General features: G+C 41.2%; 2 protein-coding genes across 8 annotated transcripts; one reads left to right on the top strand and one right to left on the bottom strand.

Moving 5' to 3' along the window:
• Positions 1–14,419, bottom strand: LOC148897417 (uncharacterized). The gene is made up of 15 exons (XM_088995932.1): positions 14,368–14,419; positions 12,549–12,714; positions 11,126–11,305; positions 9,762–9,792; positions 9,618–9,690; positions 8,670–8,844; positions 8,529–8,598; positions 8,201–8,433; positions 8,109–8,124; positions 7,159–7,504; positions 6,082–6,170; positions 3,435–3,583; positions 3,201–3,294; positions 1,768–2,002; positions 1–502 (listed from the first exon to the last, which is right to left on the bottom strand). The coding sequence occupies exons 1-15, from the start codon at positions 14,417–14,419 to the stop codon at positions 99–101; spliced, it is 2,313 nt and encodes a 770-aa protein (XP_088852058.1). The 3' UTR covers positions 1–98.
• syt12 (synaptotagmin XII) lies at positions 139–25,315 on the top strand. Of its 7 annotated transcripts, XM_088997335.1 has the most exons (10): positions 228–246; positions 8,318–8,457; positions 8,568–8,674; positions 15,148–15,236; positions 18,958–19,018; positions 19,321–19,514; positions 21,109–21,492; positions 22,344–22,559; positions 23,653–23,907; positions 24,005–25,315. In XM_088997335.1, the coding sequence occupies exons 5-10, from the start codon at positions 18,973–18,975 to the stop codon at positions 24,176–24,178; spliced, it is 1,269 nt and encodes a 422-aa protein (XP_088853461.1). In that variant the 5' UTR covers positions 228–246; positions 8,318–8,457; positions 8,568–8,674; positions 15,148–15,236; positions 18,958–18,972; the 3' UTR covers positions 24,179–25,315. The 7 variants fall into 7 exon arrangements, with proteins under 7 accessions (XP_088853463.1, XP_088853466.1, XP_088853461.1 ...); XM_088997340.1 differs by lacking the exon at positions 8,568–8,674 and having other exon boundaries at positions 205–246; XM_088997336.1 differs by lacking the exon at positions 228–246 and having other exon boundaries at positions 8,309–8,457.
• Positions 25,316–25,368: the final 53 nt, after the last annotated feature.

The following is a 25,368-nucleotide window of genomic DNA, read 5'->3' as shown; positions in this document are numbered from 1 at the left end:
TGTATTTTTTACGCGCAGATTTACAGCGAATGCCCAAGAAAAAGGTAAAAAAATGTTGGGTCTTTGAATTTTTTTAGGATCAAAGTATTTGTCTTTTGTTATTCATCAGGAATGAGACTATCCATATCCCCGGCCGTTCTCCTCCCCTCAGCACCTGACCTGCCCCATCTTCTTCTCAGAGTCCACCTGGACCGAGCCGGGCCCTGCGGCGACTGCGCGATCCGTCGAATGTTCTCGTCGATGGAGGTGAGTAGCGGTAGAGCGCAAATCTGGAGACTCTGTAGGCGGGTGTTGAGAGTTCCCAGCTCTCGCTCGAGCATTTGAAAGCCACGTCGCAGGAGGTCCTCCCGCTGCCAATCCCTCTGCTGGCAAAAGGGCCTTTGACCGGACGCTTGGTGGTCTGCTGGCCCGGCGCCGTCTGCTATCAACTCGCAGCTGACGTCGCTCCACGGGTAATCGTCATCGTCCACTTCGACGCCCCCTGCGGACGGACGTGGGGGATCTGCGGACAAACGCATGTTGCGTAATGGAATACTGGACACCATTTTTGTCACTTATGATTTGCCGATAAAGTCATTGCAGTTCTAAAGTCCATGTACTAGTTGGCTGTAACAGCTAATCGCTAATAGATAGCCAGATAGCCGACAGTTTACAGCAAGTCAGCTAGACGGCTAATAGCTAGCTAGCTAGCTGATAGATAGCATATAAATAGTAAATAGATAGCCAGATAAATAGCCTGCCAGCTACACAGCTTACAGCAAGTCAGCTAGACAGCTAATGGCACAGGTGTCAAAGTCAAGGCCCGCGGGCCAAATCCGGCCCGCCACATCATTTTTTTTCGGCCCGCGAAAGCAAATCAAACTTGTTAAATTCCATGATGATTGCTAAAATCTGAGCCAAAATTTCATATTTTTGGATGTCAACCACAATAAAAGTCATTATTCTTGACTTCAGATTTGAAAACGAGTTATTCATTAATTTGCTGTGTGCTCTATATGTAATATTTGAAGGGATTTAAACATTCCCCAAATTCATAATGGCCCTCGAGAGGAAACCATAACTACAATGTGGCCCGCGGCAAAAAATGACTTTGACACCTTTGGCTAATGGCTAGCTAGCTTGCTAATGGATAGCATATAAATAGTGAATAGATAGCCAGATAGCTAGCCAGCTATCATCTGTATCCCGTTCGTAAGTTGGGGAACATCTGTATTTAACTAACTACATCCAGATGTATACGGTCAAGCTCCCTTTTAGCCAATGGGATGCCAGGATGATACCTGGTGACAAAATATAGCAATTTACGAACAAACTCACATTAGCCTTCAACATACATTCCATACCAAATACTGTGTAGCAACTTACGAACGAATTCACCTTACGGACTATCGCTCGCGACATATGTCGTTCGTAAGTTGGGCAGCGTCTGTATGATCATATTCAAATAGCAGAACGCAGCCAGTTTACCCACGGTTTCATAATCGTAATTCACGTTCAAACCGACGGACGTTGTTTCGTCCATCGTGTCACGAAACATTCCGAAAAATCTGCCGTCGCCGATTATCTCAAAAGGCCGCAAACTTTTCAGTTTGCGTTAGCGTATGAATGCGCTATCACACATGGAGCATTTCCTCCATTTTGTTCATCAACTCTTGCTTTCAACTCTGGCTAACTTTTGTTAGCTTACAATTCCGAAAACCAACTCTACGGGGAAGCCTACAGACAAAAAGTGGGTTTAGATCAATTATGATATCGTTTGGCAGTTACCTGGGTGTGATGAGTTCCGGTTTGAAGAACTAAAGGAAGTTTGGCGATTGGTGATCTCCGTGTTGTCGAAGCGCTGAATGCGTGAACAAAAACAAAACATGCTATGTTCAAACTGTTGATTTTCACTTTCAAAGCAAATGGCAGATTTTCTAAACACTTTTTTGTTTGGTTTGACATATTTTGCTAACAATATCATCACAAAAATGAATACAGGTAACATCCAACTTACAACCGGCTCAACTTACGACCCCCCGTACTGACGACCACGACCTTTTTAAAATTTTAATTCTACGCCTGGCACCGCAGCGCGCTAGCGGTCCGGCAACGCGTCCGACAATTTTGGCCAGCCAGCATCTTACTCTCGCACAGCAATCGACCGTGTGATGGTACCAGAGGGCGAAGTTTGCGAGTCATTTAACCTGCGCGTCTCTATTCTACATTTTGAATGTATTTCGACTTACGGCCATTTCTCGTTACGATCGTTTATTCGTAAGGAAGTCCGAAAAAATATCGATATTACAGGGAGTATCGATATATCCGACCCTGTTTGCATGTATCGATAGTCCGTGCGTATATAGATACTAGTTTCTATATACGCACGGAGAAAATTACATGCAAACGATATCGATATATCGATACTTTCCTGGTTCGACTATCGCCATTTTGACGGACTCCCTTGTCGTATCGAATATAACGAGACTTTACTGTACCTGTATTTTATAATAACAATACTAATACTAATACTGATACTAATACTAAAACTAAAAATACTACTAATACTACTAATACTACTAATATCAATACTAATACTGATACTGATTCTGATACTAATACTAAAACTAAAAATACTACTAATACTACTAATACCAATACTAATACAGTAAAGTCTCGTTATATCGATATTCAAGGGAGTCCGAAAAAATATCGATATAACCGGGACTATCGATATATCCGACCCTGTTTGCATGTAATTTTCTCCGTGCGTGCATAGAAATAGTATCGATATAACCGGGACTATCGATATATCCGATATCGATATAACGAGACTTTACTGTACTACTACTACTACTACTACTAATACTAATACTAATACTAATACTAATACTAATAGTACTAATACCACTAATACTACGAATACAAATACTACTAATACAAATACTCCTACTACTAATACTACTAATACTAATACTACTAATACTACTACTACTACTAATAATAATAATAATACATTACATTTTAAGCGCTTTTCAAAGCTCTCAAATATATAAATGTAATGTATTATTATTATTATTATTATTAACAAAAGTCGGCTCCCATTTCCGACTCCTTGTTAGGAACCGGCTCTCTTCGGTCACTTCAAAGATCCGGCTCTAAGAACCGTCTCGTTAGCGAACGACACATCACTAGCACAAGCACACGTATGCAACACTCACCCTTGCGTCCTCTTTAGCCTCCGTCTGAAGTACATCAAATGTGTTAGCATGTTGCTTTACGCAGGCCTCCGCCCTGAAGTTGTCAATCTCCAGTCTCAACGCGGCACACCGTGACATGATGTGACGTATCGGGGGAGAAAACAAAGCGAACAAAAACACATCCAAACATGTTCATTTTGTTGATCGATCGTTTTTGTTCGCGAAGTGAAAACAGGGTCCTCTATTGTTGTTTACCCCGGCGTAGCCTCCTGGGTCACTGCGACCTGTCTTTCATTCTGTTTCTGCGTTGCAATGACCAGCTCTTTTTTTCTTTCCTCCAAAAGCCTTGCTTGCGCTTTCATTTCTTTCATAGCTAGGATGTATTGAGCTTCTCTTTCCAGTAGCTACAGGACAAAAAGGAGGCATATTTTTAGCTAAACACATTGGGGTTTTTTTCCAACATCCTCCTGTTACTCATTTGATGTTTACAAAACGGTTTGAATGTTTAGAATAATAATAATTTCATTTATAAGCGTCTTTCAAAACTCTCAAGGTCACTCTACTGTCACAGGAGGGTTTTTCTGTGGGTGAGCAGCGGCAGCCACATGCGCCAGCGTTCGTTCACTCAACCCCGAAGTAACTCAAAGAGAGAAAGCTAGCTAATGGATAGCAAATAAATAGCTAATAGATAGCCAGATAGCCTACAGCAAGTCAGCTAGAGCGCTAATAGCTCACGAGCTAATGGATAGCAAATAAATAGCTAATAGATAGCCAGATAGCCAACAGCTAGACAGCTTACACCAAGTCAGCTAGACAGCTAATACTAGCTAGCCAGCTAATGGATAGCATATTAATAGTGAATAGATAGCCAAGAGCTCCCACAAGTTTTCTGTGTGTGAGCAGCGGCAGCCACACGCGCCACTTTAGATTCATTCAGCCCGGAAGTAAATCGATAGACACCTAGCTAGCCAGCTAGTAGATAGCTAGTCACCTAGATAGCTCTATAGCTAATAGCTAGCTAGATAGTGAGTTAGCTAATACACTGAATGTCACTATTAAACACACAGATAAAAAGCTAAACACATTGTTCCCCCCCCCATCCTCGTGTTAATCATTTGATGTTTACAAAACTATTTGAATGTTTATAATAATAATTTCATTTATAAGCGCCTTTCAAAACTCTCAAGGTCACTTTACAGTCACAGGATATGTTTTTCTGTGGGTGAGCAGTGGCAGCCACACGCCCCAGCATTCACTGAACCCTGAAGTAAATAGATAGAAACCTTGCTAGCCAGCTAGTAGATAGCTAATACATAGCCGACCAATAACTAGCTAGATAGCTAGCCACCTAGATACAGTGATACCTGTCGATTTGGATTAATGAAAAGCACATTTATTATACATAAAATAAGGTATATTTGGTGTAGTTTTAAGGCTTATTTAGTAGGAAATTATGTTTTATGGGGACCTGGGAACGGATTATTCTCATTTTTAATGGTTTCTTATGGGAAATTAATGTTTGGCAGACGAACCTTTCACCTTACACACACTTTCTGGGAACCAATTAAGTTCGTAAGCTGATGTATCACTGTAAAAATATATACGTACATATATTTTATTCACATTTATTTTACACTTAAAAAGCGTCACTGTCGTCATACCAAAATATTATGTTGAAAAAATTGGCAGAAATAATCAATTATATTGTGGCGACAACTGCTCGTTCTTTTTCATATACATATTTTATTCATACTAATATTTTGCCTTCGGACGTTGCGTTGCGTTCAATTTATTAGACGTATCGGCGGAAGTATACAGTACATTACAGTGGCTCGTCGCTGGCACCTTGTGGACATAGAAGGAAACGAATCTATTTTTTAATGTTTTTATATTTTCTGCCGGCGTATTATCACATTATGAAATGAGTCGAACTTGATTACATTTTTATTGATCACAATTGTTTTTGTTAAACGGAATTATAAGCGTTTAAAGAGCTTGGAATATGTTACCATATCACCAAGAGGAAGTGGTCGCGATGGCTATTTTTCAAAATAAATTCACACGCAAACAACAGTAAAAAAATAAAATACAAATATCCGTCAAGTTGTTGATTTTATCGCCGCAGTTCGTCTACACTATTGTAAGCGATGAAAGTCGATTTTCCTCCAAAATTTGACTTAGGTCCAGAGTGGCTTTTATTGTTTTTTACTTATTAATTATGATTTTTTTGTTAACTCTGGCGAGATAAATGGTTAGTTGGTTAGATGATAGCTAGCTATATTGATTTATATCGCGCTTTAACAACAGCATGTATGTACATGTACAATTTTTTTAAATAACTAACTAAATAAATCAACTAAATGACTAAATTAATAACTGACGAAAGAAATACTGTAGCTAGATAGCTAGATACTAACTTGATAGCTAAATAAATAGCAAAAGAGCTAGATAGTAAGATACTGGCTAGATAGCTATATACTAGCTAGATACTGACTAGATAGTTAGATAATAAATAGCTAAAAAGCTAGATAGCAAGATACAGACTAGATAGCTATATATAATAGCGAGCTAGATAAATAGCTAAAGAGCTAGATAGCATAATGCCGAGATTCTTTACTTCAAGATGGCGCCGCGAGAGTGGCTGGCTTTCCAGCAGCGCCTGTATTTTGTTTTTCTACTTCTTTCTTTCCTTTCCTCTTTCTTTCATAACTTTGCTGCTATGTTACTTCCGGTTAGAGTGAACGCTGGCGTGAATGGCTGCCGCTGCTCACCCGCACAAAAAAATATCATGTGACTTGTAAAGTGTCCTTGAGAGTTTTGAAAGGCGCTTAAAAATTAAATGTATATTCATTATTATTATTTCTGTTATTGTTACGATTAGCAGATGTGGCGCTCGAGGTACCTCGTTCTCCATTGAGTTGCCATATGCCTTCGCCTTGGAGAGCTTATGGGTCAGATTGGTCAATGCCTCTTGTTGGTTGGCCTGCTCAACTGGAAAGAACATTGAATTAGGACTTGACAAGTCAGTCGCACTTCTACTGTGAGCATGTTCAATGAATGTCCTAACAGCTCATTTGCCGTGGTACAGTGATACCTTGGCTTACCAACTTACTTGCTTCCCAGACAGAGTGCGTAAGGCGAAAAGTGTATCGCAAAAATTAATTTCCCATAGGAAACCATTAAAATGAGAATAATCCGTTCCCAGGTCCCCATAAAACATAATTTTCTAATTTTATAAGCCTTAAAACGACACAAAATATACCTTAGTTTATGGATAATGAATGTGATATGGTATTATAATTAAAGAAATAAACTGTTCTGAATGATAAATTCGTTTTATTTACCTTTGTGATGGTCGTTGATGGCTTGATGGAATGGAGTTCCATCAGCATTAAAAACTTGATGAGGAACGTAGTCTTCTTCTTTCACCATCTTGAGGAATGATCCTTGTAGGTGCTTTCTCTGCGATAATTTTATCTAGTTCCTCATCAATTGTGTTCTGTTTAGCTGGGTTGATAGCTTTTTGCATCAGGTGTACAGATGGCTTGTGCGGGTTATTTGTGAGCCTGATTGATGGAAAGTTAACCTTGCAGTCTACACTCTGCCTTTGAACTATTAAAGTTGAAATCCGTTTTCTCACTCTCTCGCTGTCGTCCGCCTGTCTCTTTAATGTTTAAACCACCTCCTCTCGCTGATGCGTTCTTGACCAATCACGTGGCTTTAACTGAAGACTTAATAGAGGACAAAAATGAGTCTGCTGCCATTTTCTTGTTAGGAGAACGGCCCGTTCGCGAATGACACATCACTCATTGTGGCGCTTTGTGTGTATTCTGAAAAATAGTTTGTATGCCAAGGTAAAATTTTCATAAATTTAACGTTCGTAAACCGAAACGTTCGTAAACCAAGGAGTTCGTAAACCGAGGTATCACTGTACACTATATGGTAAAATCAGATGGCAAAATAAAATGTCGCTACTCACTTGCAAGCTTGTCTCGAAGTCGCTGCTGTTCCTCCTTCTCTTGGAGCAGAGCCTTTTCCATTGCCAGCTGAATCTGCTCAGCTTCTGCTAATCGGGCATTCGCTAACATCATTTCACACCTCAATCCCGTAATCATATTGTTCCAGTCCAGGACATTTTGGGCCTGGTGGTCACTTGTAAGTCGGAGATCTTGGCGAATATCTCCAAGATGCTCATTGAGACCTTCATTCTCAAGGTCTCTTTGTTTGGTACTGCTGTGCGCTTGGCCGGCTTCAACATCCGTTCTTAGATGCTCCTGGAAGATTAAGTGGGGCGAGTTAGGCTTAAAATATTGTTGGGAGACATTCTATGGGGAATTATAAAGAAATAATTAGATGGGTAGGTAGGTAGATGGGTAGATCGATATATAGGCGGATAGATGGGTAGATGGATGGGTGGGTAGATACTGTTGGTGTGCAGATGGATACATAGATGGGTACATTGATAGATAGATGGGTAGGTAGATACTGTCAGTATGTAGATGGATAGATAGAATGTAGATTGATAGATAGATGGGTAGATATATGTGTACATTGATAGATGGATGGGTGGTAGATACTGTCGGTGGGAAGATGGATAGATAGATGGGTAGATTGATATATGGGTAGATAGGTAGGTAGATGGGTACATTGATAAATGGGTAGATAGGTGGGTAGGTGGATGGGTGGGTACATACTGTAGATGGGTAGATACCGTAGATGGTTATATGGATAGATGAGTAGATGGGTAGATAGATAAATTGTAGATGGATGTGTACATTGAAAGATGGGTAGATCGATGGGTGCATAGATACTGTCGGTGGGTAGATGGATAGATAGATGGGTAAATTGATAGATGGGTAGATTGATATATGGGTAGATGGGTACATTGATAGATCGATAGGGTGGGTAGGTGGATGGGTGGGTACATACTGTAGATGGGTAGATACTGTATATGGTTATATGGATAGATGAGTGGGTACATTCTGTAGATGGGGAGATGGACGGATGGGTAAATAGATCACTAAAGATTTTTTTTTTGGGGGGGAGTGTATCTGATCTGCCATATACAAACTGCTCCCGAGCAGAATACGTTCTTAAAAGGCTTGAGAAATACCGCGTTCTGTTTGGTTCTCTTGTAGTCCACTTCCACGCTCTGTTGCTTGCAATCCTGACTCTTCAGCTTGTGCTGCAACTGTGCATTGGTGCAGCGTTCCTGAGACAACTGCACATGGGCCTGCCGGAGTTCCTCTTCAAGCTGGGATCACAAAGGGCCCAAAAGGTCAAATCATATCCACGTTTGGACAATTCGTTTGTAGGAAATCCAAAATCAACGTCAACGTTCTTCCTCACCTCGCGGATGTTGATTTGGGCCATTTTGATGGTATTCAGGCAATCTTCCTGCTGTTGTTTCGACGATGATCTGTCGACCACCCAAAAAAATGGACTGAGTACAGCCCAAAAAGCTTATCGGAGACCAAAACCAGATTTTACCTGAGGTTAGCCAGTTCATTTCCCATTTGCCCGCGCTTGTACTCCGCGATACATTGATCATCTTTCATCTCTTCCGAGTACAGCTTGACCTCTTTGAGTCTGCTCACTTTTTCGGCACAGCCGTGATGGTCTTTCGGCCTCAGAATGTCATCCAGCTTCACCCTGAATGGGTGATCTGATGGATTTTAACCAATGAGGAAGTTGATTTGTTGATACAGTAATATTAATACATTTGCATATTGTCTGGCATTACAATTAGAATGGAGATGTGGAGTTTAAATTTGGCTAGCTAGCTGACTGACTATTGGTTATCTGTTCAGCTGGCTATTAGCTAGCTAGCTGGCTATCTGTTAGCTATCTGGCTGGGTGGCTATCTATTAGCTATCTATCCAGCTGGCTAGCTATTAGCTATCTATTAGCTAGCTGGCTGCTTAGCTGGCTATCTCCTAGCTATATATTAGCTAGCTGGCTGGCTATCTATCCAGCTAGCTACATTATCTACAGTAGCTTTCTATTAGCTATATGGGTCCGGAGTTATCTGAGCTTGAAAAGGGGGTGGTGGTACAAAATACATAACGCCAAGGAGCTACAGAACTGCGTTCAAGTGAGATGAGGAGCTTCAGTTCTACCTAAAGCAATGCTATGCACCAATATTATTGCATCTTGTTGCCTTGTCTGGCTAGCTATCTCGCTAGCTATCTATTATCTGTATGGCTATGTAGCTGGATATCTATTAGCTATCTATTAGCAAGCGAGCTAGCTTTCTATCCATTTGAGTTACTTACGGGTTGAGTGAACACTGCCACGTGTGGCTGCCACTGGCCACCCACAGAAAAACTTATCCTATGACTATAAAATGCTCGAGCGTTTTGAAAGGTTCTTATAAATGAAAATTATTATTATTATTCTAAATTCAGAGGTTGAAAGGACCACAGTGAGGTAGCTGACCTTCATGCAGGATCCCATCTGCTGAAGATATGGTGTCATAGATTTCTTCAGAGTTCCCCATTTCGTCAACGTACTGAATGCGTATAATAATAACATGCTAAGTGACTGTTAAAATCGATGACAGTTTGTCATAAAATTGCTTACCTGTTTTTTCAGCTGTTGGTTAGGTTGCGACCTGTCGCCAACAAATGGAAAGTTATTGTCAAATAATCGGTTTGACTTCAGCTGGCATCAACCACATATTCGACCCCCGCGGCGGAAGCTCCGAAGTTGAGCGCCGCGAAAGACAACAAATTCAAGAGTTTAAATCAAAAAACTGTCGATTAAAAGTAGGCCTCAAAAAGTCAAACGAAACTTGGAAGACCGAAATTTTGATGATCGTGTTACCGTACGTACTTAGAAAATGGCTACTCGGTGACATACAGCTTTGCAAAAGATTACGGTGGCGCCAGCTATCGCTCAGAAATAAGTACTTTTGCATGATTTATTATGCAATACGAAAAAGTAAACAAGTGTCCCAAGACATTGTGCTCAATATGGGGGGTTCGGCGCTATTCTAAACATTGGATTGGATTGGATTTGCCTTTATTAGTACGGATGGGTGAACATAAACATCATCCTATTAATAAACACGTACATATATTGGACGGATGGGTGAATGATTGGATTGGGTGGGCTTGGATAGATGGATGGAAGGTATGGCTGGGTTGGTTGGATGGGTGGATGCAAGGATTGGGTGGCTTTGAATAGAGGATGGAAGGATGGATGGGGAAGGGTGGCTCGGGTGGATGGGTTTGGATAGATTGATGGATGATGGATGGATGACAAGATGAATGGATAACAGGATGGATGGATGTTTGGTTGAGTGGATGGATGGGTGGGTTTGGATAGATGGGTGGATAGATCAATGGGTGGATGGATGGATGCATGGATTTTGTGGGTTTGGATGGATGATGGGTAAGGTTCGGTTGGATGGATGGCTTTGGATGGATGGGTGGCTCGGGTGGATGGGTTTGGTTGGATGGGTGGGTGGGTTTGGATAGATGGATGGATGACAGAGTGGATGACAAGATTGATGGATGACTGGATGGATGGATAACAGGATGGATGGATGTTTGGTTGGGTTTGGATAGAGGATGGATGGATGGGTAATGGTGGTTTGGGTGGATGGGTTTGGATGGATGGCAATGGGTGGGTCGGGTGGATGGGTTTGGTTGGGTGGGTGGATGGATGGTTTGGGTAGGTGGGTTTGGATAGATGGGTGGATGATGGATGGATGACAAGATAACGGGATGGATGGATGTTTGGTTGAGTGGATGGATGGGTGCATTTGGATAGAGGGGTGGATCGATCAATGGATGGATACATGGATAGATAGATATTATGATGTACTTTTAACATGCCCCTATATAACTTGTATTATTACTCAAATCGAACACTCGTGTATCCGTGCCAAAGGCCTACGCCAATATAAACACCAAGGCAACACACACGCCATATTTACTTACCTTCCTTCATCATCGCTTAAAGTGATGTCATCGTTCACAGCCACACTCCGATTGCTCGGAATGACTCTGGCCGATTGTGACTTGCTAAGTACTTCCAGGAGTGAGATCTTCTCCGTCGTCTGTTCTTCGGGTTTCTCCGCAATGGAGAACCGCTGTGATATTGGCGTTTTCTTCAGTGATCTGCTACCAAAAAAAACACAAGGCAAATGTTGAATACATTGTGCCAAACGCCATTCAAAGCTATCAACAAATTAATCTTTAATGAAGCTTAATTTGTTATGTTTATAGTATGCGAGCTGTGTGTGTGTTTGTATGAATAGTCTTGTGAGGACCACTAACATTTTATACCATACGTAGTGAGGACATTTTTGACAAGTGAGGACCTTTAGGCCGGGCCTCACAAGTTTTTTCATTCTAAAGGCTTCGAGAGGGGTCTATATATGCATCTGTTAAAGTTTCATAGAGGTCCTCACAAATTCACCAAAATGATTTTTGGTGTGTATTTTCATTTCACTTGGATAAACACACTTTTTACTCACTGTGTGTGTTTATGTGTGTGTGCGCGTGGTTAATGAGAGGAAAAGGTTCTTACCACAAAAAACGATATTTTAACCAAATTCACTACAGGGGTGAGGACTTTGAATGTAGCCATTCAGAAACCTCACTCCTGTTGTTATTTCAGTTTCAAGTCCACTTTTTATTTCTTTGTTCTTAAAGAAGTTTAAGTGGGAAATGCAGTTAGAGGGACATCTAGTGTTCAAATTTAACATTAGTTCTTCTCTGAACTTATCTGCAACGGCGGTCCTCACTCCTTATCTGGAGTTATCCGGACCCCACAAAACCATTGAAACAGGAATGTGAGTGTGTGAGTGTGTGCGTCTGTGCGTTTTTGTGTGTCTGTGTGTGTTTGTGTGTGTGTGTGTGTGTGTGTGTGTGTGTGTGTGTGTGTGTGTGTGTGTGTGTGTGTGTGTGTGTGTGTGTGTGTGTGTGTTAGTCATTTATGTAACATTGCTTTATACGAGGTGTTGATGCCTAATCACTTCAGCTTGAATTGCTGTGACCCATATCTGAAATGATTCCAATAGCGAAATCTGAGTTATTATAAGGGGAATAATAATAATATAAGATATCAAGCGCTGGTCAGACCTCATGTAATGTTTTTTTCCCTTCCACAGGGGGGCAGCATGTTAGCGCTTTGTTCCAGCTTCAGCTGTTGTTAAATTGCCATATAAATCAATATGTATTGTATTTTGTACATCTTCCCCCATTTCAAGCTCAGATAACTCCAGACCCATATAATTTAGGAATTAACTCTTTTTTTCTGATGAAAGAAGTGAGTCTATGGTTTCTTTCGCTCAATTGAATGTTCATGTAGTCCTAAAACTCAATATTCTATGGGTCCTGAAATTCGGTTTGTGCATACCTTGCCGCCTGTTTCTCTGAATACAATGAGGTGTCATCTTGATTTGACATTTCCTTGCTTTTCACGGAATTGCTTTTGCAGCTCGCTTTCTCCTTTGCATGTCCGTCTGATCCTCTTCCGCCACCGTCACTGTTGCCGCCGCTGTGCAGGAAGGACGTCAGGGTCACTTATTGGCTTCATTTCATCTTTTTCCACGCACGTCACCAATTTGCGCTAGCTGTAACTTTAGCGAAACGACAAGATATCATCTACTACACCCGCAGCCCCTTTTAAAAAATATTAATAAAAATAATAATAAAAATTGCTATTAAAGTGTCAAGCGATTAAAAATGTATGTTTATAATAATAATAATAATAATAATACATTTCGTTTCTAAGAGCCTTTCAAAACTCTCAAGGTCACTTTAATAATAATAATAATAATAATAATAATAATAATAATTATAATACATTTCATTTCAAAACTCTCAAATTCACTTTACAGTCGCAGGATCGGTTTTTATGCGGGTGAGCAGCGGCAGCCACATCCGCCAGCGTTAACTCAACCCAGAAGTAACTCAAATAGATAAAAAAAGATAGCCAGCTAGACAGCTATCTAACTAGCTAGCCATATAGCTAATAAATAGCCAGCTATATAGCGAGCTAGCTAGCCTGATAGCTACAGTCACAGGATAAGTTTTTTTTTTTTTTTGCGAGTGAGCAGCGGCAGCCATACCCGCCAGCATTCACTCAACCCGGAAGTAACTCATTATACATAGAAAGCAAGATAGCTAGCTAAGAGATATCTATCTGGCTGGATAGCTAGCTAGATAGCCAGCTAGATCTGTAGCTAAATAGCTAGCTAGATAGTTATCTTGCTGGCTAGATCGCTAGCTAGATAGCCAGCCAGATAGCATCCACAAGTCTGGAAAGAAGGTTGGCCATTACCAAAATGAGAACATGGTCTTCTCGTGGTCCTTCCTCAAAAGATTTGTTTTTTTTTTAATAAAGCACCTGTTTAAAAAAGCTTGCTGTTTAAAGATTGAGAATACATTGATTATCCCAGAGAGCTCAAAGTATTAACTTGAGCAATTTTAATTCAAACATGATCTGCACTTTGCATAAATCGAGCAGTCTTTTCAATACATTACAAATTGATCATCAGAAGAGGTTGGTTCCACACATCATAAATCCCCTTTGTATGATTCTTGACAGTCAGCCTAACATTTACATCTCCCCCCCACCCCTAATTGGAAACACAATAACCTTTCATCCTTCTACTTAGAGCACCTGATGTGCTTTAAGCGATAACTTTAGAGATGTGATATAAAGCGGTGACATCATCGGGATGATGTCACAACCCCACCATTGAGGTCAACATCACCATGTAAAGGGAACACCTGCTGTTCTTTCTGAAGAGGATGCTCAAATTTGAGAATACAGTGATACCTTGGCTTACGAACTTAATTGGTTCCCAGACAGTGTGTAATGTGAAAAGTGTGTATCCCAAAAAATTTATTTCCCATAGGAAACCATTAAAATGAGAATAATCCGTTCCCAGGTCCCCATAAAACACAATTTTCTACTAAATAAGCCTTAAAACTACACAAAATATACCTTAAGTTATGTATAATAAATGTGCTATTGTCTTATAATTAAAGAAATAAACTGTACGGTGTAATAAAGTCGTTTTATTTACCTTTGTGATGGTTGTTGATGGCTTGATGGAATGGAGTGACAGGTTTCATCAGCATTAAGCACCTGATGAGGAACGTAGCCTTCTTCTTTCACCATCTTGAGGAATGATCCCTTGGAGGTGCTTTCTCTGCGATGATCTTACCTTGTTCCTCATCAGTTGTCTTCTGTTGAGCTGGATTGATAGCTTTTTGCATCAAGTGGACAGATGGCTTGTGCGGGTTATTTGTGGAGCCTGATTGATGGGATATTTTAACCTTACAGTCTACATTCTGCTTTTGAACTATCAAAGTTGAAACGAGTCCAAATTTCACAGTTTTGTATCCATTTCATCAATCTCTGTCGTCTGCCTGTCTCTTTAAGGTTTAAATCACCTCCCCTCACTGCTGCGTTCTTGACCAATCACGTGGCTTTAACCGAAGACTGGGGGCGGGGAATCACTCATTGTGGCAGCTCCGCGTGTATCCCGAAAAATAGTTCGAATGTGAACGGATTATTCTCATTTTAATAGTTTCCTATGGGAAATATTTTTTTGGGATACACACTTTTCACCTTACGCACTCTTTCTGGGAACCAATTAAGTTCGTAAGCCAAGGTATCGCTGTATATTATCCCTGACGATTGTTTTTCTGCTAAAAATGAACGATGATTAACACAGCAAAGTGGATTCAATCTATCCCGAGTGCACGCGTACGTCCTTCATGAATAATGAAACCACTTGCGCCGCCGCTGCTGTAATTCTTCTTCCTGGCCAAAGTGTTCCCTTGAATTCCTCTTTTGCATCTTCTTCCTCCCTGGCTGGTGCTTATGATGATGAAGAGGCGGAGGTGAGAAGTTACTCTGCAGGGACTGAGTGTGGGGGAGGGTGAGGGTGAGGTGAGGGGGGGTGCAGCAAAATGCTTCAAGCAGCATCTTTTCTTTGCAGACTCCAGCGAGCTGCGGCACAAGGCAGGCTGCTCCCCTTTTCGTCGCTCTTCGTTTCGTCTTCCTGCTGCAGCAAACGGAAACGTCCCGGTAAGAAAGCATCCTTGCATAATTTGCTTGTGAGAAGACATGGGTTTGTTGCTGCACGTATCACTGTAGTCCAGTGGTGAGTACATCAGCCTCGCAGTGCAAGGGTACCGGGTTCAATTTGGATAGGTCTTAGATCATAGGTGTTAAAATCAAAGGCCCGGGGGCTAAATCTGGTCCTTCACAACCCAACAAAAACAAAGACCTTATCCACTGAGTCACATGCTGCTTCACCCAAAGTAATGTAACTACTGTACATGGAGCCGAACCTGTTGCGGTAAATGTCCATAGCACTAACATTAAAACAAAAAGGTGGAAGAGAACACCATCAGAATCAGAATCATCGTTATTGCCAAGTATGTAGAACACACAAGGAATTTGTTTCCGGTAGAACACGCTGCACTAGTATCGTCGTCAAAAAAACTGCTAAGTGGCACTATACAGTTCCATTTTGGCTACTGTTGAAGAGTTCAAAGAGTTAATGGCTTGGGGGAAGAAGCTGTTTAAATGTCTGCTGGATTTGGTGCGCATGGATCGGTAGCGCCTGCCTGAGGGGAGTAGCTGGAAAAGGTGGTGGGCAGGGTGAGGAGGGTCCAGTAGGATTTTCCGCGCCCTTGTTTGGATTCTTGCAGTGTGCAACCTTCCTAAAATAATTGCCTTTTTGGATTAAAATGTGTCGTATTTATTTATTTATTTATTTATGTATTTATTTAGCTTATGTCAGCTCCTCGTGATGCTATCTAAACGTTTACTCAACCGGGCAGGTCATTAAATTCAAAGTGTTAAGTGATTTTCAAAATCAATATATTTGCTGTCATCGATGGCTCGCTTTGTTTGTTTTTGTGATAAATAAATAAATGAATTAATTAATGGAAAAATAAATACATTAATAAATGGGATACATAAATAAATGAAGAAGTTGATGAATAAATAAATTAATAAGTAGACAAATAAATGAATACGTTAATTAATAGATGAATTAATTAATGAATAGGCAAATAAATACATGAATAAATAGACAGACAGACAGATAATAGATACATAATAGATACATAAATAAATGGAAAAATAAAATAAATAAATAAATACATTAATTAAAAGATAAATGAATTAAGTAATGGACGAATAAAGACATTAATAAAAAGACAGACAAACAGATGGAGATAGATAGATAGATAATAGCTAAATAAATAAGTGGAGAATAAATAAATAGACCAATACATTAATAAATAGACAGATAGCTCGATAGATAATAGATAAGTGGGAAAATAAATAAATAGATAGATAGGTAGGTAGATAGATAGATAGATAGATAGATAGATAGATAGATAGATAGATAGATAGATAGATAGATAGATAGATAGATAGATAGATAGATAGATAGATAGATAGATAGATAGATAGATAGATAAAATGGGCCTGGGGGAGGGGCACATTTCTGATGCCCGAATCCTATTGGCTTAGACAGATAACGAGCAAATGAGTGCTCTTATTTTTTTTTTTTTTTTTTCAAAATTGAGTGTAATTACAAAAAGCGTCTCATAAAAATTCCCTGTGAAAGTGGGTTTGTTCAATATTACAATTTCTGGGGATCAAAGGAGAGTTTTTTTTTTTTTTATTATTTTATTAACAACTCGACGATGTGTTCAACTAATGAACTTCCGGACGACTGCGCATGATCCGTGAGCTGGCAGGCATCACCAGTCGAGCCGGCAAATACGATCGGCTCGTGTCACGACACGTCGTTGGAAACTTTGGCGAATTTTCATTGATCCGTTTCTTTCCAAATCATTTTCAAACCTGCCAGCAAACTGAGTTTTATTTATTTTGTATTTTTTTTTTGTGTGAGCGACGAAATTTCGACCGTAAAAGAGAGCGAGCACAACGAGCACCGACGGAGAGGCAGCCGTAGCGCCCACGCAACCTCGTTTGTTTTGGCCGAAATCTCCATGAATCATCCCCGCTTTGTCCTCTCACGCGCACACGCGCGCCTTGATCTATCACGACCGCCAACCGGCCAAATATACAACGACGCCCCGGTCCAAACGACACATCAAGAGCCGTCAGTGGACTCTGCACTGCGTCGACCACTTTTAATTTGGCTGCGTGGCTGCTAGTGATGTGTCATTCGCGAACGAGCCGGATCTCTGAAGTAAACGAAGAGAGCCGGTTCCTAACAAGGAGCCGGAAATGGGAGCTGACTTTTTTTGTCCTCTATTCCCTGCCCCCAGTCTTCGGTTAAAGCCGCACGCGATTGGTCGATATCCGTGGAAGAGGAGGGAGGAGAGAATTACAGACACACGCAGCAGTGAGGAGAAGGGGGTTGGGGGGAGTTAGGGTAGACAGGTGGACAAATGTTATCACATTATGCTGTTATTATTATTCAATTATATTTTTTACTAGTTGGTATGATAGCATTATTAATATGAAAAGCAAATTAGTGACAGCTGACCATCAGACCACAGTAACCACAGGGAAAGTGAAAGTTAGCGGATGCTCTCTGTGCACATATAAATCAAGTAATATAAATAAAATTATTTTATATAGTGTATTTTTTTTTTACATGAGTAATTCGTTTTTTACATAAGTATACATGATCTTTCTTTGGTAGTTTATTAATTTATCGATGGACCACTCCTGTACGACTGAGAGCTTACACAGACGTAAAGATCTTTGGTAGTTTATTAATTTAAGCAACAAAAAAACGAGGAGCCAAAAGAGCCGGATCATTTTATTGAGCTGAGCCAAAAGTAACGGCTCTCTGGAAAGAGCCAGAATTCCCATCACCAGTGACTTCGCCTACCCCCCCCCCCCCCCCCCCCCCTGGTTACCCTCCTCGCCTTCCAGCCGTGGTGTCATTAGTATAATGTCCCGATTTCCCCCGAGAAGCTTCCTTCTGTAAATTCCAGCAGCAACGAGTCACATGAGTAACAAGAAAGCATCTTCTCCGAATCTGAAGCCATTGTTCTGATTCCCCAGCAAGGCAAGACGTCTTTGGCGTGACGCCACGAACAAGGGGGCGGGACCTTCTGAAACTGGCCACTTCCGGGTTCATTTTTTTGTTGTTGTAGATTTTGGACACTTTGTCATTTTTATTGGTGTTTTGCATTTGACAAAAAATATCATACTGTGTGTTTTGGGTATTTTAAAGGCTATAAAACGTTTTTCTGATGACAGTTAGGAAACAAAAAAAGTGATATGTGGTGCAATCTTTGTAAAATACGCTCAGTAGAAGTCATTTGAAGCCATTTTACAAATTGTGGACACAACTGTAATTACAGGCAGGAAATCCCTCATATTCCATTATTTCCTTATTATTTGTCATAGAACAATAATCTATACATCATTTGAAAGCTATTTAAATACAATTTAACATGGTATGTGAAAATGTGATGAATTATTATTGTAAAATTTTGTCACATCCCTACTATATATCCATCTAGCTGGCTAGCCATCTAGCTGGCTATCTATTAGCTATCTAGGTCGCTTTCTATCTTTTTGAGTTACTTCCGGGTTGAGTGAATGCTGGCAGCGTGTATAAAAACTGATCCTGCGACTGTAAAGTGACCTTGAGAGTTTTGAAAGGCGCTTATAAATGAAATGTATTATTATTTTACCCTCATACTTATATCATATTAATTGAATTTTTTATTGTTATATTTTTCTAGCATTGTCTGAATTTTGAGAGGCAAACATTCACATTTTTTTGCTTTGTACTTTTCAGGCTGGCTGCTGCGCCATGTCCGCTCCCTCGACTGGGGATGTCTCGGGCTACCATCAGAGTGGTCAGTAGCTCAAAAATTGTAACTTTCCCTTTTTTCTTTCCTTTTGACAATCTTATTTTCTTGCCGTTTCCTTTTTTTTTTTTTTGGTCATTTTTTCTTTCTGGTTTGATTGCCCCCGCCATCTTTTACACTTCCACAAGGGGCCAGCATTTGTATTTCACACAGCCGCCGCCACTTTCAAATCCAGACGCATCTAAGGAATAATAATAATAATAATAATACCCATTATTGAATAAAAAATGACCCACTGAATCCCATTTTTTCCCCCCGTCTCCCGTTCGCTTGGTACCGCCACCTCACAGTGGTGCGTAACCCGCCGGGCTGGGAGGTGGGCGTCTACCTGGTGGGCTTCGTGGTGCTGCTGGCCGTCGCGGGACTGAACATCTGGAAACTGTGGAGGTCTGGCGCCTTCCCTGCACCGTCACCTTTCCCCAACTTTGACTACCGATATCTGCAAGAAAAATATGGAACCTCTTTCTCCGAAGTCCGACAAAAGGTAGGCCGGTCGTCCAATGCGGAATGTGATCAATTTGAGTCCCGGTCAATATTTCATCCGAGAAGCTTCGTCAGCAAACTCGATTAGCGCTGGTAGCTCTGCGCCAGAGCGAAACATCCGACACCTTCAAAAAAGTACAGATGATAGCTGAAGAAACCTTTTCATCGATGGACCACTCTTGTACAAACTGAGAGCCTACACAGAAAAAAAAAAATATACTTTTTGAACAACCTGTATCTAAACCCCACCGCTGTATCTCAACCCCACCGCGTTTTTCTTGCCAATGGCTCAAATATTCTTACCTTACTTTCAAGTGACTGATTTCTACCTGCCGACACGTTAGTGGCTAATGACGCTAACGGTACACACCGAGCGTTAGCATTAGCATAGTCGTAGCTAACAGATGACAGTTGAAGAAACCTTTTCATCGATGGACCACTCTAGTACGACTGAGAGCCAACACATAAAAAAAATCAGACTTTGGCCCAAATATTCTTTCCTTACTTTCAAGTGACTGATTTCTAGCCGCTGACCCATTAGCGGCAAATGACGATACGGTACACACTGCGCGTTAGCATTGACTGGCGAGCTGGCTATCTATTAGCCGTCTCATAGCTAGCTAGCTAGCTTTTTAATTATTTGAGTTATTCCGGCCGGGTTGAGTGAACGCTGGCGCATGTGGCTGCCGCTGCTCACCTGTAGAAAAACTGATCCAGTGACTGTAACGTGACCTTGAGGTGCTTACAAATGAAATGTATTATTATTATTATTATTATTATTATTATTAAACATATTCTTCTTGATTTGAATACCACACGTCCCAAGCACCAACAACTGTAAAACAACAGAACGGAGACATTTTAAACGGTTGTCCTTTCCATGAAACGATATATTTGTAACCTGGCTAATGACTTCTTCCTGTGAAGGGATTTACCAAGTCGTAAATTAGTCCAAGGCCAGATCTCCGACATGAAGATGACATTTTAACAAGCGGTGTCTGTTCACCTCAGATTGACCCCAGATTTTCTGTGTTTCCATTGTGGGCCTTCCAAGCATGAAACTTTTAAATATGCTAATTTATTTTCTGTCTGTTCTCTATCACATGCTTTGTGGGATTGGATGTACCTTTATTCGTCTCGAAGTGGAGAAATTTACATTTCACAGCAACATAGTTATGAAAGGGAGAGGAAAGGAAAGAAAGAAGTAGAAAAACAAAATACAGGAGCTGCTGGCGAGGCAGCCACTCTTGTGGCGCCATCTTGAATTCAATAAAAACAAAACTAAATACAGTAAAGTCTCGTTATATCGATATTGGATATATCGATAGTCCCGGTTATATCGATACTATTTCTATGCACGCACGGAGAAAATTACATGCAAACAGGGTCGGATATATCGATAGTCCCGGTAATATCGATATTTTTCGGACTCCCTTGAATATCGATATAACGAGACTTTACTGTAACAAATAATACGACAACACAAAGACACAGAGTCATTCATTCTTCAGCACTCGCTGTATCCTCTTTGTGACATGAAGCAGTTCTCGATCAAAGCGTGCGACGTCTGATTTCAAAGTCTGTTTCTTGCGTAGCGAGTGGCAGCCAACAACCATCGCCGGACGTCAACGGCGTCCAGCCGCAAGGCCAGCCTGGGCCTTGGCGACCCCCCGGATGCCTTCAGGGACGTGGGACAAATGGAACTGATGGGCCGGGACCTGGACCAACTCAACCGCTCCATCTCCACCGACTCGCTTAGCTCCATCTCGTCGGTGGCTAACAACTTTGGCTACGACTTCACGGTGGGTCAGTTGGAGGTGACCTTGGAGTTCGAGTCCGCCCGGCATGCCGGACAGGGGACGCTCCACATCACCGCTCATCAGGGCAAGGACCTACTGGAGAGGGAGGAGGGAGACTTCCCGGGATACTTTATCAGGATCTCCCTGGGGCCGGAAGACCTCAACGTGGGAGTCACCAAGGTAAGTTACATTGTCTCCGCCGTCTCGTAATTACTGTGATACCTTAGCTTAGCAACTTAATTGGTTCTCAGAGTGTGTAAAGTGAAAAGTGTGTATCCCAAAAATTAATTTCCCATAGGAAACCTTTAAAATGAGAATAATCCATTCCCAGGTCCTCATAAAACATAATTTTCTACGTTCTAATTTTCCGAGCCTTAAAAGTACACAAAATAGACCTTATTTTATGTATGATAAATGTTATTATATGGTATTATAATTAAAGAAATAAACTGTACCGTATAATAAAGTCATTTTATTTCCCTTTATGATGGTCGTTGATGGCTTGACGGAATAGAGTGGACGCTTTCATCTGCATTAAACACTTGATTAAGAACGTAGCCTTCTTCTTTCACCATCTTGAGGAATGATCCCTTGGAGGTGCTTTCTCAGAATCAGAATCAGAATCATCTTTATTGCCAAGTATGTAGAACACACAAGGAATTTGTTTCCGGTAGAACACGCTGCACTAGTATCGTCGTCAAAAAAACTGCTAAGTGGCACTATACAGTTCCATTTTGGCAGTTCCTCATCCATTGTAGCATACTGGTACTGGGACGCTAAGTCACACAAACGCACACCTCGATGATCTCTAGCTAGCGTTCACTCAACCCCGAAGTAACTGACATAGATAGAAAGCTAGCTAGCGAATGATTAGCAAATAAATACCTAATAGGTGGCCAGATAGCCACCAGCTAGACAGCTAATAGCGAGTAATGGATAGCTAATAAATCGCTAATAGCCATTAAAGCAGCCGTCCAATCAAAAACACCAACGATGACAATCAGTCTTCATCACATCCCGTCTTCTGATAGGTTCAAACGAACGCCTTCACCGTCATCTTCGACGAGAGGTTCTCGGCGGCCATTGACGTGTGCGCCCTGGAGGAGTGCAGCCTCCGTTTCGCCGCCTTCGGCATCGACAGCGACGAAAGGAACATCAGCGCCGGCGTGGCCGAACTCAAACTGTCGGATCTGGACCTCACCATCAGACCCTTCAATGCCTGGCTCTACCTTCAGGATGTCAACAAAGTCAGTGGGCGCTGTTTTACGTGCAATTATCGAGTTGTTCGCAGCTGTTGTCGCTCACGTTTTAGCCGTTAATGTAGCCGTAGATGTAAACATGAAATAAATAAATAAACAAAGCACAATTATTAGAATTATTAGCAGTAGTAGCGCCGTATTTTCCGTCCATTTTCTCATCGGCGCCTTATCATCCGATGCGCCTGATTTGGATCAATATTCCGATTTCTTGAACAAACTACAGTGACGCCTCAGCTTATCAACTTAATTGGTTCCCAGAAAGTGTGTGTAAGGTGAAAAGTGTGTCTTCCAAAAATTAATTTCCCATAGGAAACAATTAAAATGAGAATAATCCGTTCCCAGGTCGCCATAAAACATCATTTGCGACTAAATAAGCCTTAAAACTACACAAAATATACATTATTTTACGTATAATAAATGTGATACTGTACTGTAATTAAATAAATAAACTGTACTGTATAATAAAGTCGTGTTATTTACCTTTGTGATGGTCATTGATGTAGTTGCCTCTTGATGATATCCGAGTGAAGTTGGCGTGCTTTCCCTCACTTTTAATACCCTCACTCACACAATCCCCTGCTAGCTGATTTTCGTTAATTCAAATCAACAGAAGTTTTTCAACCTCTTTTATTGCCTGAGACCGTTGCTTAGACAACACAGAAGCACCCTTAGCCACACGTAGCAACGGTCGACTTAGCATACTGGTACTGGGACGCTAAGTCACACAAAGGCAAACCTCGATGATCTCCTTCTTCTGCTCTACCGTAATTTTCTTTTGTGTCCTCTTCGGCCTGTGTTGGGATCTTTTTCGGTCCCCAAAAAAATCAAAAGTATCCACTCCATAACAAACCACATCTGCACTGAGTGCACGTGAAAAGAAAGTGGGTGTGGAAAAGTAGTCCGGCAGCTACGGTGGCGCTGTTCGGTCGTATGGTTTGATGTTCTTCCACTGGAGTGGACACCTTTTTGCACATCGTCTGGCAGTGTATAAGTTAAATAAAAAATCATAATAAAATACAATTTCGTAGTAGTTTTTTTTTTTACTTGTTGTGTTGTCTGACTGGACTTTTTTTTTTTTCAGGCTGTTGACGCTGTCGGGGAGATCCTGCTGTCGCTCAGCTACTTGCCCACGGCGGAGCGCCTCACCGTGGTGGTAGCCAAGTGTAAGAACCTGCTATGGACCGACGGCAAAAACACCGCCGACCCCTTTGTCAAAGTTTACCTCCTGCAAGACGGACGAAAGATAAGCAAGAAGAAAACCTCCACCAAGCGGGATGACACCAATCCCATTTTTAACGAGGCCATGATCTTCTCCGTGCCGTCCGTCGTCCTGCAGGTCCGACGCTTGCTCGCCGAGATCGAATGGCGAGTCATGGTTATGTAACGCTGATTTGTTAAAAACCTCACTGAACCCCCGATTTCTCGCACTTCAGGAGCTTTCTTTACGAGTCACCGTGGCCGAGTCATCCGACGACGGGAGGGGCGACAACTTGGGCCACGTGATCATCGGACCCGAAACCGGCGGGATGGGGATCACCCACTGGAACCAGATGTTGGCCACCTTGAGGAAGCCCGTGTCCATGTGGCACCCGTTGCGCCGGATCTGACTCCAAAGGGGGGTGAAACGCTGACTTCTCACTCAAGATGACAACATTTGGGAGATTGAAGTATGCCGGTGGCGGGTCACTCAATTGAGACCTGGGCCTTCAGCACGGTGGGGGGTTGGAGGTCATGTCAGAATCGATCTACCTTGAAAGGACAATCGACACCTCTAGACAAGTTGCGTCCATAATTTGTAAAATCACTTCAAATGACTTCAACTGAGCGCATTTTACAAAGATTCCACCGCATATAGCTCTATTTTACCTTTTAAGACTAAACTTAATTGGTTCCCAGAAAGTGTGTGTGTAAGGCAAAAAAAAATGTGTCTTCCAAATATTAATTTCCCATAGGAAACCATTAAAATAATAATCCGTTCCCAGATCCCCATAAAACATAATTTTCTACTAAATAAGCCTGAAAACGACACAAAATATACATTTTTTTTTACATATATTAAATGTGCTATGGTATTGTAATTAAAGATATAAACTGTACTGTATAATAAAGTCATTTTATTTACCTTTGTGATGGTCGTTGATGGCTTGATATAATGGAGTGGGAGGAGGTGGGACGGAGGCAGTTACTGTTCCTACATTCCATAAGGACTGTAGGAAGAAGGATTAGCCTATCTTTCATAGGCTTATTCCCAGGCACAGACTTCTCTTCCTGTGTAATGTTTGGCCGTGTAGTTTGGTGTTCTTCCGCCGAAAACTAGTCCGCCAGCCACCGTGGCGCTGCGTATGTTTCCCGAAAACTAGTTTGTATGCCAAGATTATATTCTCGCGAATTTAACGTTCATAAGGCGAAAAGTTCGATAGCTAAATAAGCCGAGGTATCACTGTAATTGTAAAATGAAAATGAATAAAAAATGGATGACAGGTATAATCAGTGTGAAATGTAAATTTCTCCACTGTGAGACTATTAAAAAGAAATCTAATCTATAATCATGTTGCATTTTGTTATTTTATTTTATTATTTTCAATCTCATAATAACAGTCACGTTCACAGCAGAATGTAAATACAGTTTCTTGCAAATGATGTTTGCCTTTCGACTTCTGTCCCTGCCAACTGTGGTTTCCACAATTTACAGTTCGTTGAAATTATTGTAATTAAAATGTCTCAAAAGTCGAAATAAATACAGAGACGAGGCCCAGTGTGTGTTTGGATTGTTGGAAATGCGTCAAACAAATACAGT

This window comes from Hippocampus bargibanti, linkage group LG05 (assembly GCF_051943395.1).
Source record: "Hippocampus bargibanti isolate YZ-2025 linkage group LG05, ASM5194339v1, whole genome shotgun sequence".
Classification (NCBI taxonomy): Eukaryota; Metazoa; Chordata; class Actinopteri; order Syngnathiformes; family Syngnathidae; genus Hippocampus; species Hippocampus bargibanti.
Note: the sequence above shows the minus strand (reverse complement) of the source record. Positions and strands in the feature narration are given on the sequence as shown.